At 43.4% G+C, this 16,867-nt stretch overlaps 1 protein-coding gene across 2 annotated transcripts in view; it reads right to left on the minus strand.

The window, feature by feature from the left end:
* RAB3B (RAB3B, member RAS oncogene family) overlaps positions 1 to 11,516 on the minus strand; it is a 42,673-nt gene extending 31,157 nt beyond the window's left edge. The window contains exons 1-2 of one of the 2 annotated variants that reach the window (XM_042819678.1): positions 11,436 to 11,516; positions 6,830 to 7,057 (exon numbers count right to left, since the gene is read on the minus strand). In XM_042819678.1, the coding sequence (XP_042675612.1) occupies positions 6,830 to 7,057; positions 11,436 to 11,456 (249 nt within the window). In that variant the 5' untranslated portion in view covers positions 11,457 to 11,516. Of the gene's footprint in view, positions 1 to 6,829; positions 7,058 to 7,189; positions 7,270 to 11,435 lie in introns of those variants that run through there. The other variant, XM_042819679.1, reaches the window with a different exon arrangement.
* Between the last annotated feature and the right edge of the window lie 5,351 nt (positions 11,517 to 16,867).

Raw genomic sequence — 16,867 nt, forward strand, 5'->3', positions numbered from 1 at the left:
TAGAAGAAAAGCAGAGAGACAGTATCACCTGATGGACACCAGTAACAAATGCGTATGCACACACCTACATACACTGTTCTTCCTCCATGACTTTAGCCTCCAGCACTGGCACACAGCAAGCAGCCAGCCAGCCAACACTGCCACTGATACTCCTGAAAATAACATGTGAGGTTCAATCATTTGAGCCTTACATCACATTAGGTTATTTCATAAACGCATGTTAGAAGCTCTATGAGCTGCACTCACAGCTGCTCGCCCCAAGTTTCAAACTCTCCTGACCTCCCCAGTTTCAGTTTCAAGCATATCAGTAGCAAAGTCAGCATCATAATATCACAGCATGACACTGCTGCCCTCTGACACCCCCATGCACAAGACCATGCAGGTCTTGAGGACTTCCAGCTACGCTGTGGCTTCAGCACAACTTAACTACAGTTATCAGGCAAGAGTGTTCTGGGGACCTGTTTGTTTAAAGAAAAGACAATAACAGATGATTTTATGTTGTGGATAAGGAATAACATCACCATTTTCCTCGTGCTGGAGGGATCACCGCTCATTCCTCTTTCCAATAATTCAATAGATGCTTCAGGGTTATGCATATGACCTTCCCTCCCCATGACTAAGCATAGTCCTTGCTGGCAGAAGAACAGAAAAACAGTGGTCAATATCTGGAAGCTTAATTCATGCTGTTTAATGAGTCAGAATGATGTTAAAAGAGCTAGACACCAAAAAATAACTGGAGAAGTTCCCACTGTTAGTGCATATACTCCACTTGTTCTACAGAGTACAACTGCTCCCACCTCAAAACCAGATCCTGTGTTTTTGTCTCTAAATTCAGCCTTTCAGCCTACTCATAAGTGTCGCATGTACAGTACTGTAGACAACACAATGCATGAAAGGTACAAATGTGACTAAGCTCAATAAGTAGTTGCATTTTCTCTACTGACCAAAAATACAATACAGGTTAAGTACGTGCTTACTTGATGCAAGCACTGTGAGAAGTCGTAACTTCCATCCATAGCTCTGTCTTGTAACCAGTCATAACCAAGCATATTTAAACATAGGATGTGTCTAGTCACTATTTCACAGTTTTATCTTTCACATAACATTGTAACAGCAGTGATTCTGACCAGACAGGCACCACGGGAAAACATTTTGAGTCACACAAGTCTAAATCCCTTGTAAAATGACAGCTCATTCTACTGGAAGGCACCAAAAATCTCCCTTCTGGTTTCGGCTGTAAAAGCATTACATATGGAAAGTCAGGGGGCCAGAAACACCTCTGTCCTTTCAACACTGAAGAACTCCACCTGAGATTTCCCAAACAAAGCTTTCCCCCTACTGGGCAAGAAGTTGACATCAGCCCCTTCCCTCTATGAAAGAGCTAAAAGTTTGGACCACCTGCAGTTGGATACAGCACAGTACCTCTGAATGCAGTATTGCAACTTTCATTTTCCTGAAAGGCACCAAACAGGGTCAAATACTCCATATTCCTGATAACTGCAAAAGTGTAGCACACAAACATATTATGCCCTGCAACGAGATGAAATCCAATACTGTGAACTGGAATAACTCCACTGAATCACAGCTCAGGCTGAAGATGAATTTGGCCTTTGCTGTAACACAGAGATCTAATGAGATAACAATGGGATTGAGGTGATTAACTGTAAACAGAAATAAACCTGAAGAGCTGTTTAAATGCCAACGTAGGAATGCCCTGCTCAGCAAGCTTAGGCTGTTAAGCAAATTCAAGAGCCTCTAAAAACAATAGCAGAAAGACTTTATTCCTTTTTAAGCGAGTAGAAAAATGAACTGTGAAGGTTTTTATCACTACATTTTTCCATCTGTCCCTTTCAGCATGGTTTTAAATCTAATTCTAAAGAACATTCAGCGTGGCACAAGCATCAAGTCCTTCCCAAAGCAGGAGCATCACTACTGAGGTATAACCAAGACCGTGGTTTGAATTACACTTTCAGTACCTCTTCTCTAGTCAGATATTCTACACTGTGTTTTAACATCAGAAGCAGTGCTTCATGGCCAATCAGTCATGATGACTTTTCTTCTTGGGACCCATTAATCCCCCAGTGCTGCAGATAAGATACAACCCTCGCCTCCCTTACAAGAAGGAACGTTGTTTTTTCACTAGCATAACTTCACCCATTTTAGCTCTTTGCCTTATATGTAAAAACAGAGGATCTCACAACAGCTGTGAACCCACTGGGCAGAATCAGGCTCATTAGATCTCTAGAGACATCCTTCACTATTCCATCTATACATTGAAGTTACAGAACTCATCTTTTTTTGGAAACAAGCTTTGTGCAAGCACTAGAGTTTAAAGCCAGTACTAATAAGGATCTTATCAAAAACGAGATGGAAATAGGATGCCAGGGGAATAGATGATTCTCTCATCTGAAATGCATAATCAGCGTTAGCTTAAGTGTGCAATTAACATTAAAATTTACAATCAAGTATGATGGCGTTCTAAATTCACCTCCTTTAAATGAAAGGGTGAACCTCATTACCAGCGTTACTTTTTAGAATCTCTACCCTGTGAGTAGAGCTGCACAGCAACATCCCGTCATCCAGGCAACAACTGACACAAAAAGCTTTTTTAAAACACTGCATATTTGCCTTGGAGATGGCTGCACAGCTTGGCCTTTATTTTGGCTTACACTTTCCTGTGTTGTAATGGTAACTGCCAAGCAGCATAATTAACAGTTGTCATATTTCTGTTGGTAAAGAACCTTCCCAAAAATACAGAGCAATGGTGCTTTGTACCCTCTTCCCCAGAGCACACATCCCAGACATCCACCCCAGCATCACAGACCCCTGCAGGTTTCAGCAATTAAGCCATAGAAATAGTTTTGTTAATGGGAAAGAGAAAGCTGTACTCATCCTAGGAGTTTAAGTCTGATAAGCAGCACCTTAAAAAAAAAAAAAAATCATACTGTAGTCTGTATCATAGAATCAAGACTTATTTGAAAGGGACCAATGTTGTCTCTGAACAGCACATCCTTTTTGCCTTTCAATTTGAAGTTAAATTTAGCCTGAAATTGCTTAAGAAGGGGGCTGCAAATAATTTCAACTGTGATACCAGCTGCCAAAGTCTGTATTTAGTTCTGTTTTTTATTAATCACATTTATATACTTATAGCACATGCAACAAAAATGAGACTTGTGTAGGGTGCTGTACAGAAGTACAACAAAGCTCAATGAAATTCCTCACACAAACCATTCACCATGCTGTGCCCAAAGTGGCACGGTGTGCAGATGTTTGGAGCTCAACACTGACACTGATTCTCCATCAGTAAATCTACATTGCTATGCAAGGAGCTATGGAATTAACCTAGATTGAGCCAGCGTGAAGGACCAGACTTTGTCCCCTCAGCACAACATTGCTCTAAAGTTCTGCTGTCAATATCAGTAGACATCAAAATGTGCAGAAGGAAAAAGAAAAACAAATCTTTCACTGCTCTCACCTGAAGCCAAAACCTTTTACTCATTCACCTTGCTTCCACTTGCATCTGGCCAGAGTGGCCCTGTCTAGCTGCTAGGCAACCCGAGCACTGCATTTAGTGGGAACTGTATGTGTTTGCTAAGGATGTAATAATGCTGCCTTTGAGATTTACTCATAATGAAAAAACGAATATCTGAAATTGTAACAGCTTTCCTTTGTGATCACTAACTGGCAGATCTGGGAAAACAAAACCAATGGTCAAGAACAAAAGTAGCCATGTGTACAGCACACATACAGAGAGGGATAATAAAGCAGCTCCCAAATATATAGTTAGGGAGATGTTTTATGTGGAACTATTATTACAGCTGGCAGTGCTGTAAAAAGTGTCTAATCCTAGAACTATATTTATGCAGATATTAGAAACTCTACATAATATTAATATATTTACATAAATAATAGTTTAATTTAGAAAGGATAATTAGCAAACCTCATCCAGCTACAATGCGAACTTCCTCAGTAAAGGGCTTTTATGCAATTTACATCAAAATCACCAAAGCAAGACATGAAAGATTTGAAATTAAAGCACAATCAAGTGATCTTACAGTTCTCTTTTAAAGAAAAAAAAAAAAAAAAAAAAAGAAAACAAAACTATCCCCTATGATCCCTCTCAGGAGCATTTTACTGTTCTGTTCTCTGGCAGCAGAGCTATCACACCACAAATACCTTTGATGGGTCCCATTCCTCCCATCCCCAACTCAAGAGAAAGAGAGTTTCCTTTCAAGTCTGTTCAAACAAACGGGTCATCTCCCAGGGCACTCAGTCAGTGGCACAACTGGTAAGAAGCCTTTTTAAAATATCAGTTAGAGTAATTGAGAATTTAATGTCAAAGTGAAAGGCCCAGTAATTATGTTAAAATTAAACAGTGCAGTTCTCATCTTTGATCACGATACCTGACAGGTTGGCACTTCAAGCAGTACAAGGTTTCCCTTACCTGTAAGAAAAGCCAAGGATCTCCAGGTAGCTGGGCCCTGCACCCAAACATCCTGCTTTTCTGACCAGCACAGGCAAGAGTCAACACAGGAAGTCCCAAAGACCACTGATCATTCTGGACTGTGGAGCAGGACAGACATGGGAACTTTCCCCAGCCTTGACATTTACATGACATAAAGCCAGCTTGCTTGTGCAAAGCCCCTTGAGCATGCTGCAGCTGCATCCACTTCCCAGAGACCTGCAGGCACCCACGGACTGAGAGGCAGCTGCTCAGAGCAGTGATCCTAGAAGTGCTCCTCTCTTGCTTTTATGCAGACATTTGAAATGGTTCCTTTAAAGATCTGCGCCTTCTCTTTCCTTTCTTAGTTTCAGATTAAATCTGATTCAGTTCAGACTTACCAATGGTAAGAAGCCAACATAACTGGGAAGTTACAAGTAAAATAAAGCATTAAAGGTAACTACACACACAGAAACTCAATAACAGCTGTAAATCATTTTAAAAAGTAAATCAGTGGACAGGCTGGTAGAAAGATTCCTCATTCCTGCACACAGGAACATAGTTTTGGTACACTACTGGCTCCACACTACTATATGCAACCAGAAGAATACACTGAAATTGCAATTAGGACAGGAAGGGAGCAAATAAGTTCCAATAACGTTTTCCATGGGGTTGTTTTTTGTTGTTGTTTTATGTGGGTTTTTTTGTCCTTGAGCAGTAAACAGAAAGTTTCTGTTTCAGGTCCTTAAGCCACAGCTCACATCATGGATCCACACAAGGAACACGGAAATAGAGAAGAGCACAAGTCAGTCTGGAAACTATCAAGCACTTACATGAACCTTTTACTGAACATAAATTTTAAATCAATAGTGTTGCTGGTTAACTCCAGTATCACAGCTTCTACAGCTTGCACCTACAAAGGAATCAGCCTGGCATATCTTTTCTTAAGTTTAAGGTTTTTTACCTGGATTAAGGATTTGCCTGAAATCCTCAAACATGGCAAAGGGGGAAACAAGGCAGAAAAACTGTCATTGTGGCCTTAGGGCTGCTCCTGCTTGCTGGACACCCGCCACTGCGATCGCAAATAAAATCTGCTTGTATCAGAGATACCATCCTGACAAAAATTATCTGGATATTTCCAACACCCAGCAACACATAAAATGAATCATACAGTTGCAGTAAACAATAATACATTTCTGCAGTGTAGATTCTCACTCTGGATTCAAAATAGTCACAATGAAAAGGGTGATTTAGATGCAGTAATAAGAGATCAAATTATAAATCAAGCTTCACAGTTCAATTAGAAGACTGACCTTAGCTGGCTGCGGTAGGGTTTAGGTAGAAATGCTATACAGTTTCAACTAATCTTCAATTCTGACCTTTAAGCTTAAATCTGTGGGAGAAACCACAAAACAGCTGTTTCATGTTGGTGAGCTAGCTCCAGGAAATCATTTGAAAGAAAGGCAGCCCGATATCTTATTTCAGATATTTTCTTTTTACATAAACAGAAGAATCTTGCTAACTGGAATTGCAGCTGGAGCCTCATGGTACTCTGAAATAGGTCAATGCAAGCTTGGGCTTTTTTTTAAACACACTCTATAATCCATTGGGACACAGAGAGTTAAGGACTGTCAGGACAAACACTATGGTACAAATGCAACTGAAGTCATTTGCAACTCTATAGAATGAAAGAACACACCTGCTTTCCATGAAAGGGAATGTAGTGAGCTGTTGACACAATTGCTGGGCCTCGATCCTCCACTCTGGAACTCTGAAGCCCAGGAACGTTTTATTTATTTATTTATTTTTTAAACTGGGCCAGAAGGCTGTCATTCATGTCAGGCAAGGAGCCATGAGCAGACGGGCCCTCTAGCTCACCTGCACAAACTCTTTTCCCATTTGATTCACCAAGAAGCCATTTCTGTCAAGGCAGTTTGAAGCATATCTCTGAGGCAAGAAGGTCGCACTGCCTTATTCAAGGGGTATAAAAGTGACAGCAGAAGCTCTGTCTACAGATCACTCACTCAGTGCTCACTGAATTTTTTTTTTTTTTTTAACCTACAAGAGCTCACTCAAAAGGTTCTATGAAAAGGCTAATGATTTGCTTTGGGTTTTGCTTCACTTTAATAATACATTGACCCCTGACACTGAAAAGCATCAGCTTAAAACCAAAATCAAGAGTCTTATCAGTCAACTGAAGCAGCAACACAAAGAGAACTTAAGAAGAGAAAGCTATGCTGCAGGAATAAAAAGAAAAAAAAAAGCCACACGAAACATATTAATACAGATTTTGTTGTTCATAACAACAATCTAATCTCCAAGCAAGCTAGTTTTGTCATGTCTTTGCTGGGTTTAGTATGAGATATTGTTGAAAATGCTGGCACTTACCCAGATCTGCAGTTTCACCCGCTTATCATTCCTATAAACTGTTTTCACTTTGAAGTCAATTCCTACTGTGCTGACGAAGGCTGGCGTGAAAGTGTCATCAGCATATCTGAAGAGGAAGGATGTTTTACCCACACTGCTGTTCCCAATGATCAGGAGTTTGAACATGTAATCAAAGTTCTGATCCGAAGTATCTTTCTGCCTGTATCTGGCATCTGTTACTGAAGCCATCTGGAAAAAAAAAAGACTAACATTGTAAAGGGACAGTTCAGAACCTGTTTCCTTTAATTGCATACCATATGTTCAGCTTCTCTTCTTTCTAATGACTTAAGCACTACATCTACTAAAGGAAGAGCAACATACCTTGAAAACTTCTTTTAAATAATGCTTGTAAATTTCTGCTATCCTCTCTTGGTTCTAAGATCTCCAGACCCAAGAAATACACCTGTTGCACTGCTCTGTATGTAGGAGACTAACAGATGGATACTGCAGACTGTTCTGATAGTACTGGGGAAACAGCACTCTTTACTCCAGTGGCAGCTTGCCATCTCTGTTGCTCCCATAAATAAGTAGTGCAACAAGAACTAAAATCTCTGACATTGCATCCAGCTATGCTGTTTGTGGAGCAGCCAGTGAGGCAGGTGAAACTAAATAATTCTTTTTTTTTTTTTTAAGACTGCTAGGGAAAATCTGCATTTTTAGCTCATGCACCACCATCATTTTTATACTTACGAAAGTTTTACCCTCCATATTTACAGATTAAGAAAAATATATATATATAAAACCTTGGCAACAGGAGAAGATGAAACAGTTGACAAAAGAAATTTTAGCTATCAGCCTCAAATCCATCCAAGAGCTACCTACTCCCAAGACAGCAATTAAACAGAACATGATAAAATGCTGCAGGCAGTATTTCTAAAGGTAGATGATCTCTTTAGATCATCTAAAGGGAGCAGAGAGTTGGGAAACATGAGAAAATGCAGATGAAAGATGCAGCCTTAGACTCCTCATCCTCTTGTGATCCTAAACTGGATGCAGAAACGAAAAAGTAATTGCAGAGTCTGAAACCTCAACACAGCCTCAGCTCACCAAGCAAACCTGGGCTTCTCTATAGCTTCACAGCTGCAGCACTCAGCAGAAGACAAACCTCTGCCTTTTCACCTCAATTTGTACCATAGCAGAAGACAACGAAACAGACTGAACTAACTGACAGAGAGGAGAGGAAGGAAGTTTCACCCTGCAACATGCCACAGTTTTGATCATTGAGGCTGTTTCAAAATCAATCCGCTGTCAAGCAGATGAAGGTTTGGTTCCTTATAAGCAGTCAGGGCTCCCTGCAAACAGGGGCAACAGCAGCTCAGATCTGATAAGCAGCTGCTTGTCCACTTTCTTATCAAATCTCACTCACACATTGGATTTCACTTGCTGAAAAAAAGTGATTAATTTCCACTGTATTTAAAAAGCCTTAAACCCAAAACACTGTCCAAAAGCCAGGTTAAGCTGATATCCCAGTTTAAATTAAGTTTCCAGCAGAGGGGAAACAAATTGCTGTGCATGTTTTAAGTTCAAACTGAGTTGGTTTTGCTTTATCTCTGATTACACACCTGCAACATTCCCACACAGAAAGGGCCACACAGACCTTTCACAGGTTGTGTTTGTAAGGACAGCTCTGAAGAGCTCCAGCAGCAGCTTGATACCCAACAGCTGCACTGCAGTCACGTCTTCCCACAAGCAGTTCTCTGCAGGATACAATCCAGCCCTGATACACACAGTTCTTAACTTCAGCTGCTAGTCAGTGCTTTGCAAACGCTCCAAAACAACCCAAGTACAAATTTTCTTCTCACCAGCACATCAGAAAAGTGCTCTTCTATTCATCTCCTGTAGTTCCTAACACATCTCAGCATCCAGGTGACACACGTACTCAGGCACACACATTCACTGCCTCAGCTCAAATCTCAGAAGTCTCAGCTGCAGAAATTAGGAATCCAGATTAGTTGATTTGTGCCATCACTGAGCTGAAAAACAATGCAAAGTTCTCTGAATAACTTCTTTTCCTCATACAGAGGTGTAATTCCACAAGTACCATTGACGATGCACCTGCACTTGATAACAAGAAAAAAAAAAAAAAAAAAAAATCTCCACTCCTGCATTTCAAGTCTCCGTGAGTGGAAAAACGAGATGACTTCATTACTAAAAGCCTGAGCAATTTAAAGATTTAGAGGTAGATAGTTTTCCACCCATCAGTGTCTTCTTCCTATTACCACCATTATGGAAACCACCTGCAAACTCCAAGCCATTCTTTTAAATGATACACTGCTGCTTCCATTACCCCCCTAGATTGCTCTAATCAAAAGCATACCTGGCTACAAATGCCACTCTCCAATCCCAGTTAAAAAAACAATTGCAGAAGGCGACCAGCTGGAGCAGCTTTGTTAGAGGCACAATGCAGAAAATAAGATCAGAGGATACTTGCAGAGGACGCAGCGCAGTTGCCATAGAAGCACACCTCTCGCTGCCTGGCGCTGGTGGCTGGGCTGTGCACAAGGTGCTGCAGGTTCTGTAACATCACAGGCAGTGCTGGAGCACAAACATTTCAAAGAGAATTCCACCTCCTTGCTTGAATTTGACTTTTGCTTCCTCCTCCTCCTCCTCCTCTGATCACTGAAGTGAAACTGCAAGGACAGCAATACTAATTCCTGATAGCACATCATTACTGAAGCTGCATTCAACAAGCATTCGAGCTGAAAGCCTTCAAAGGGCTGCCCCAGAATTTGTGCTCAAATCATCAAGCCAATTCTCCCAATTTCTCTCTCCTAATCCTCATCCCAACCTTCCTCTCACTCTCTTGTTGCTTCAGGCTTTTCCTTGTTAGGACTCCACAATGAGCTCGTTCAGAGAACAGGCAGATCCCAGCTGAAAATAATTCCTCTTTTATTTCTCCTGTTCTGCTGGGCTGCTTCTGAAGTTGATTCAGCTCCTGATGCAGCACAACTTGGGGAGCCAAGCAGAGGGCACTGAGCAGTGGGATGGCAGTCGCTAAGCCACTGAGAGGAAGTTCATCGAATCATTACAGTGCTAAAAGACCTCTAAGATCACTCAGTTCAACCCCAACCCAGCCCCCAAGCCCACTGACTGTGTCCCTCAGTGCCACGTTGCCCCAGTTGTGGAACAACTCCAGGAACAGTGACCCCAACACCTCATGGGGCAGTCTGTACCATTGCATCACTAGTCTTGCTGAGAAGGAATCTTTCCTATTATCCAACCTGAACCTCTCCTAGTGCAACTTAAGGCATCTCAGCCTTAAACTCGTACAACAAAATCTTAATCAGAGCTTATTAGCCACCAAAGAACACCCTTCTCAGTCAGTGTCTCTCCTGCCTTTGGGAGGGTCTCCTAGCCTGCCCTCAGCCACCCCTCTTAACAACAAAATAGGTTCACATCGATGCCACTTAAAACTACAGAGAAAGAAATATCTGAAGTATTAACTTGATCAATCTATATGCACTCTCTATACTACACATGCTGTGCAATTCTGACAGCTGCAGCATCTTTTAATATTTGTTACTGCTTTATGTCTAAAGCCCAAACTGACGTTTACCACAAATGCTTTGTGTTTATATACCAGTGGCAATTTAAAAATGATTGCTTAACTGTTTTGTCATCATCAAATCATCCTTTTTCCAGAGACATAACCTCCTTTTTCTTACTTCCATCTTACTGCTTCTGCACTCAGGATCAGCCAACAAAGAACAGAAAAAAAGGCAGTACATGATTTAAAAGGACTGAGCGGTAACAGCGTGGAACAAGAGGAGGCACAGTCACAAGCACAGCTGGACCTGTTTGACTCCTGGCTATCCACAGTCACTGACACACGTGGAAGGAAGAGAAAAAGATCACCAGATACACTCACTTAAAAGCAAAAACAGTGAGGCTAAATAAAGGTAGAGGCAGAAAAAAGAATTACGTAGTATTGAAGTCAACACTCTCGACTACGGACTAATAGATCAGCAGTCTGCCAAGGCTCACAGGAACGCGGTCAGGAGCTCTAAGAATGATACAAATGATGACAGAAACCATGCTGTAAGGTACATGGTAGGGAAGAAACAAAAAAGCAGCTAAACCAGAAGGCTTCTTCACCCCTTCTGTTCAGGACTGAGCAGCAATCCACAGGAGACATTACTCACATGCAGCATAACCTCTTTTCAATAGACTTATTAATAATTTGTTTGTTTTTTTTTTTCCCCAAGAAAGTATTAAGAAGTATGTCTACATTAAAAATATTCCAGATCACAAGCTGCACAAGTAAGTTAACTCTCTATTATAAAAACCCACTCCTTTATGTGCTCTATTGTCTGAAAAAATAGAAGTGTTGGGTTTGGTTTTTTTTCCATTTCATGACTTAAACTAAATTCTGAATTAGATCTCTATCTACTAATGGGATTTTACAGCCAATACATGCTGTCCTAAGACGAAAGCTCATACAGGAAATAAGGCCGTGACCTTAAGGTCTTATATGCTAGGGCTACAGGAGAGATTTATCAGAAGCAGAAAACACACTATGAGCAGTTAACAAAACTTCTAATAAGTATGGCGAGCAAGCGATAGTTACCAATTTAGATCTATAATCCATGAGACAGATGGAGGCTTTGCTGTGAGTTATACGAATCAAGAGTGGTCACTGTTGAACCTGCGATGTAGAAGCAAAAGGATTACCATGTTTATGATAAAGATGAATATTACGTAAGACACTAATGAGTAGATAGATGAGACTGCAAACACACTGCTGTATAAAGCTCTGAACTTCCTTCACTGGAAGTAGAAGGGAAAGCCCCGTGGCACACAAAGCAAAGAGAAGCGGTGTTTGAGATAGTAACAGACACTGAGATAACAGTAGATAGCTGAAGCTATCTATAAATTTTAAACAAAATTTATGAGAGAGAAGTCATCTAGGTTAATCTAAAGTTTAATTTCCTGAGATGCTCTAGAAGTGGATGCAAAACCTCGGATGGGAATTGTTACACCCTTCTTCCCTGTTTGAAGGAAATAGAGCCACGGAGCACCTGAAATGCACCTGCATGTACTGCTCTGCACACAGCCTGGGTCAAAGTCTGCTGCACGGTGATTACAACTGGACATGTAAATGCAACCCCCTTACAGCACATCTGTGTAACAATACCTGCCTTAAAGCAATTGTTATTCCAGATTTAGACCAGAAAAGTGTTACGGAATTCAGTCCTCTTTCTCACACTTACTATGACCTGAAGGCCAATTTCATCTCTGATGCATTTCCTCTCCAGAAAACAAGGGTGAACCCCTCTGTGCTACCTTAATTTACACTGCACTGCCTTGTGGAGTGTGCTGGAACACCCAGGCAAACTCAAACTCTGGAAATAAGCTGCAGCCACCTATTCTAGGTAGCAATTTGGAACCAATTGGAGGACAAATCCTTTCTCATGACCCACACAATTGATAATTGTCCCACTTGGCACACAAAGGGACACCTTGCACTTGCCCAGACTACTCCACATTTTGCTTGTTTCCCTGTGTTCTCACAGCCCTGTCCTCTGAAGTTGTTCTCTGTAGCTGCCTCTGTCTCTCACCTCAACACTGTCAATGGTTGCAAGGAACCTTTTTTTTTGAAGTGTCATCCAAACAGTTGAATTGCTAGATCTAGAATAAAAATAAGTCAAAAGCATAAACAGAAAGAAAATATTTTCTTTCTTAGTTACAGCAAAAACTAAAACTGATTTATTACTGAATCCAGTAATCTTCACAATTAGATTTTTTGTAGTGGATTTAGTCTGGAATTTGCACACAGTTATTAAGTTGCATATATAATATGCATGACAACTAAAGAAGAATAACCTTTAAGCAAGGCAGTCTGTTTATTACTACCTGTTTAGATGTGAGCTTTAAAAAGTCTAGGATTTAGGAGATCTAGATCTAGATCAAAGATCTAGAATTTAGGAATTCTTAACAGATGTGGATGTGGAACAAAACTCAAAACTCAACCTGCGGCTGTTGTCCCTGTTCCATCAGCTCTCTGCATTCACAATGACAATATGCAAGGCAGCAGGCAGGGGCAGTTGTCAGACGGATTTCCTCGAGGCATGTGTTTCTCCATGTCTGGAAGCATGCCTCTCCCATTTCCTGCCCAACATCCTCAATTTCAGGGTCAGAACAAAACTCTCAGGAAGAAGAAATCTGTTACTTTAGTTTTACAATAGCAAAAAATGTAAGGAAATAGAAGTTCCCATCTTGTTTACTTTCCAGATTTACAGTTCTCATTTGATTTCACCTGGGATAAACTGGTAATTGTGAAATACCTTTGAGTATTTCTCTACTGAATATACCAAGGCTGCACAATAAACTCACAGCAACACACGGAGCAGATGCGCAGCAACTCTATTCCAGGACATGTGGCATTCACTGCTGGTCCTTCTGCAGGTGGAGGGCTGGGAGCAGGGTAGTGCTGCATGGAAACACAGCTCCTTGCAGGGAGCTGTGACCTGGCTTCTAACTGTGCTGTTAATAAAGCCAGCTTGGCTACTTGGGATTCATAGGACTTAGAGCTACTGTCTGACCATAACAAGGCTTAGCACGCAAGAAATATTTACCACTCTTTGTACACCACCAGGTCTAAAACCTTTCACCTTTGTGTGAAAGCAAGCTGCTGTCCTGAGTAAACTTGGTTTACCTGAGTAAACCAAGTAAACCAGGAGACTGATTTTGTCTTGTAGGAACCACCTACAAACCAGAATCACGAGGAGATGGGGCCAGTGCTCTGCAGTACAGGTGAAGTTTGTTCTGCTGTCTTCTGTCCTCACATCTGCAGCAGAGCATTTGCCATGAGCGAGTGAGTTACTTTGCTTTTTTGTGCTCTGATGTCCACTATGCTGTGATACAGGAGGGTTGCTAAGGGGAATTACAGGTGCCTCTATACTTCATAGGTTTTAACTAACTAGCACTCCCAAACATATAAGCCTGACAGTGTCAAAGACCAAACAGTACCAAGGACGGAGCAATCAAAACACACATTCATCAAAGCTCACTCAGCACTTCAAAACTTCCTGGGGAACTACAGGCTGGTGAGCTTCACCTCTGTGCCTGGGAAGATGATGGAGCAGATCCTCCTAGAAGCTATGTTAAGGCACATACGAGATAAGGAGGTGATTTGAGACAGCCAGCGTGGCTTCACCAAGGGCAGATTGTGCCTGACCAATCTGGTGGTGTTCTGTGGTGGAGTGACAGCTTCAGTGGATAGGGGAAGGCCGATGGATGTCATCTACCTGGACTTCTGCAAGGTCTCTGACATGGTCCATCACCACATCCTTCTCTCTAAATTGGAGAGGTGTGGATTTGAAGGATGGACTGTTCGATGGATTAGGAATTGACTGACTGGACGCAGTCAAAGGGTTGTGATCAATGGTTCTGTGTCAGGGTGAAGGCTGGTCACAAGCAGTGTCTCTCAGGGTTTGGTCTTAGGACCGGTGCTCTTCAACATCTTCATCAGTGACACAGACGATGGCATTGAGTGCACCCTCGAACAATCGAACACTGAAAGGCAAGACCACCAGGGCCCCTTGAAGGCCTGCTGTTCCATGCCGCTTTGAGACCTCTGACAACTATGCCGACCCTGTACCAGACCTATCTGGGCCAAGTGGACAGGTCAAGCCAGCAGAGCCAGTTTGAAGCCTGGTGCTTGGTGTAGACAGGCTGCTGCTCCGGAGCAGGGACCATCTTGCTGACACTCTTCTGGATCCTGACAGGGAACACTGAAAGGCCAGACCACCAGGGCCCAGTGAAGGCCTCAGATCCCTGCTGACCCTATACCAAAGCCATTTGGGGCAGGAGGAGAGGCCAAGCCTGCAGGGCCAGTTTGAAGCCTGGTGCTCGGTGTTGACAGGCTGCTGCTCCTGAGCAGGGACCATCTTGCTGACACTCTTCCGGATCCTGACAGGGAACACTGAAAGGCCAGACCACCAGGGCCCCGTGAAGGCCTGCTCTTCTGTGCCTTTGGTCTGCTGCTTTGGGACCTCTGTAATAGTGACTCTGCTCAGCTTGGACCAGACCCATCTGTGAGAAAGTCCAAGCTGATGCAGACAGTTGGAGGCCTGGCCCTGGGTGTCAGCGAGCAGCTGCTTTTCAGGGAGGGCCAGCTTTTGCTCGCTGTCAGAGACCAGGCCATGAGAGCTGGAACGGCCAAAGCCATCCCAGATAAATGAAACTATGGCCAGAGCCACAATCAGGGTGGGAGTCAGGATGAGTTTCATCCTGTTCTCTCCCAAGGAACAATCCAACACACAAAGTGGCTGCTACCTTGAGCGGAGCTCCAGAGGTAACCTCCAGTACAGAGCGGCTGCCCTGCGTATCTGAGCTGGGGGAGGCTGCCAGCGTGACTGTGCCAAGACTGATAGGGTACCTTGAAAGGCCAGGCCAGCAGGGCCCCTTGAAGGACTTCTGGTCCCTACCCAGTGGCTGCTGCTCTGGGCCCTCTGTAACAGTGAGTCCCCCTTCCTGCAGCTGGGACCAACCAGGGCAGGGCAAGGCCCCAAATCTCATGGGGCTGCCGCCTTTCTGTTCCCTCATTCCTAAAGACAGTACTTATTTCTCCAGCAAGAGCAGCGCCAAAGTGCGTATGTCAAGGATGCTGGCTGCTGTGTGTGATGTTGTAAGCAGGATTAATACCATTGATCCTGTGCCTTAAAGGTGCCTTACAGGCTAGCCAGCGTGCCTATTAGGACACGGGACCTCCCAGTGTACTCAAGGTCACTCCAGATTATCTCACGTGGAACACTGGCATCCTATCAGGATGTGCTCTCTTCTTCTGGCTCACTGTGCCTGTGCCTCCTCACAGTCATAGATGCCTTTTTTCTCCCAGCCCAGTTCCCTCCCTTTACTCCAGGCCTGTGCCCCCAAACCCGCACACAGCGGCTGTCTCTTGCAGCACCGCCTTTTGTGGTACTCATACCCCAGGCCCCTTGGCACCAAAATGACACGTCCTCCAGTAGGTGTGCCTTTTACTCATCTCAAACCAGGTCGTAACCATTAGCAGTCTCCTTTCTCTGACATTTTCCCATGGAAGCTCATGTGGGGAAGTCTCTGGACTCCCAGGACACGCTAGAGACATAATAACACACCAGTGTGGTTAAAAGCTGTTATTCTGCTTTATTGTTAAGCACTACTTTGTTTATACATGTTAGCAGAGCATTCTGCAAAAACACTCTTCAGTCGTTCAACACAGAAGCTTATCCAATTAGAGTTGTGAGATGTTCTTTCTTCTTCTAAAGGCGTCCTTGGTTCTCATGCCACTTGTCTTGCTCCACAGCTGCTGGTCTGAACAGTTTTTTCTTGCTCACAGCTGTTGCTCTGAACAGTTTTTTCTTACAAGCTCACACCATTTCCTCTGTTCTCTGGAAGTGAACAGAGGACGATCACAGTGAGGGGGAAAATGGCTCGTTTTACAGAGCGTTATTTTTCAGGGCTTGGCTTCCTTTGGAGGTAGTTCACCCTCACAGGACTGCTCAGTGCAGCACATGGGGCTCGCACCACCTCCAGCAGGCCCCGTGTTCCACAGGGGGCTTCCAGTGGGTGTCACCCTGCGAATGAGCGAGTCCTTGGGGAGAGGTACTGGACCTTTGGGAGCCTGCTCTCCTTGAAAGCTTTCACGGACAAGGTCTTTGTGGTTCCCTCTCCCCACCAGCAGCCCCCTTTCCTCTGCAATGCATCTCAATCACTCACCTCTTCCAGAGGTCTTTCTGCTTATCTCCAGAGACGATGAGCAATCCACAGTAGGCACTCAATGAAGATGACTACCAACGCCCCCGTAATGAACGAAGCTAATGTGTGCCGAGCAGTGTAGTCCCAGAGGAGGTCCAGGGGGTATGGCAAGCTGAAGGACTTCTTCGCCATACCCAGGGGCTCCTGCTTCAGGCCCTTTGCAGTGATGACTCTGCCGACCCTGTACCGGACCCGTCTGGGGCAAGTGGACAGCCCAAGCCAACAGGGCCAGTTTGAAGCCTGGTGCTCGGTGTCGACAGG

The sequence above is a fragment of the Centrocercus urophasianus genome, unplaced genomic scaffold (assembly GCF_019232065.1).
Source record: "Centrocercus urophasianus isolate 14NV4802_14NV808 unplaced genomic scaffold, USGS_Curo_1.0 seq_18, whole genome shotgun sequence".
Classification (NCBI taxonomy): Eukaryota; Metazoa; Chordata; class Aves; order Galliformes; family Phasianidae; genus Centrocercus; species Centrocercus urophasianus.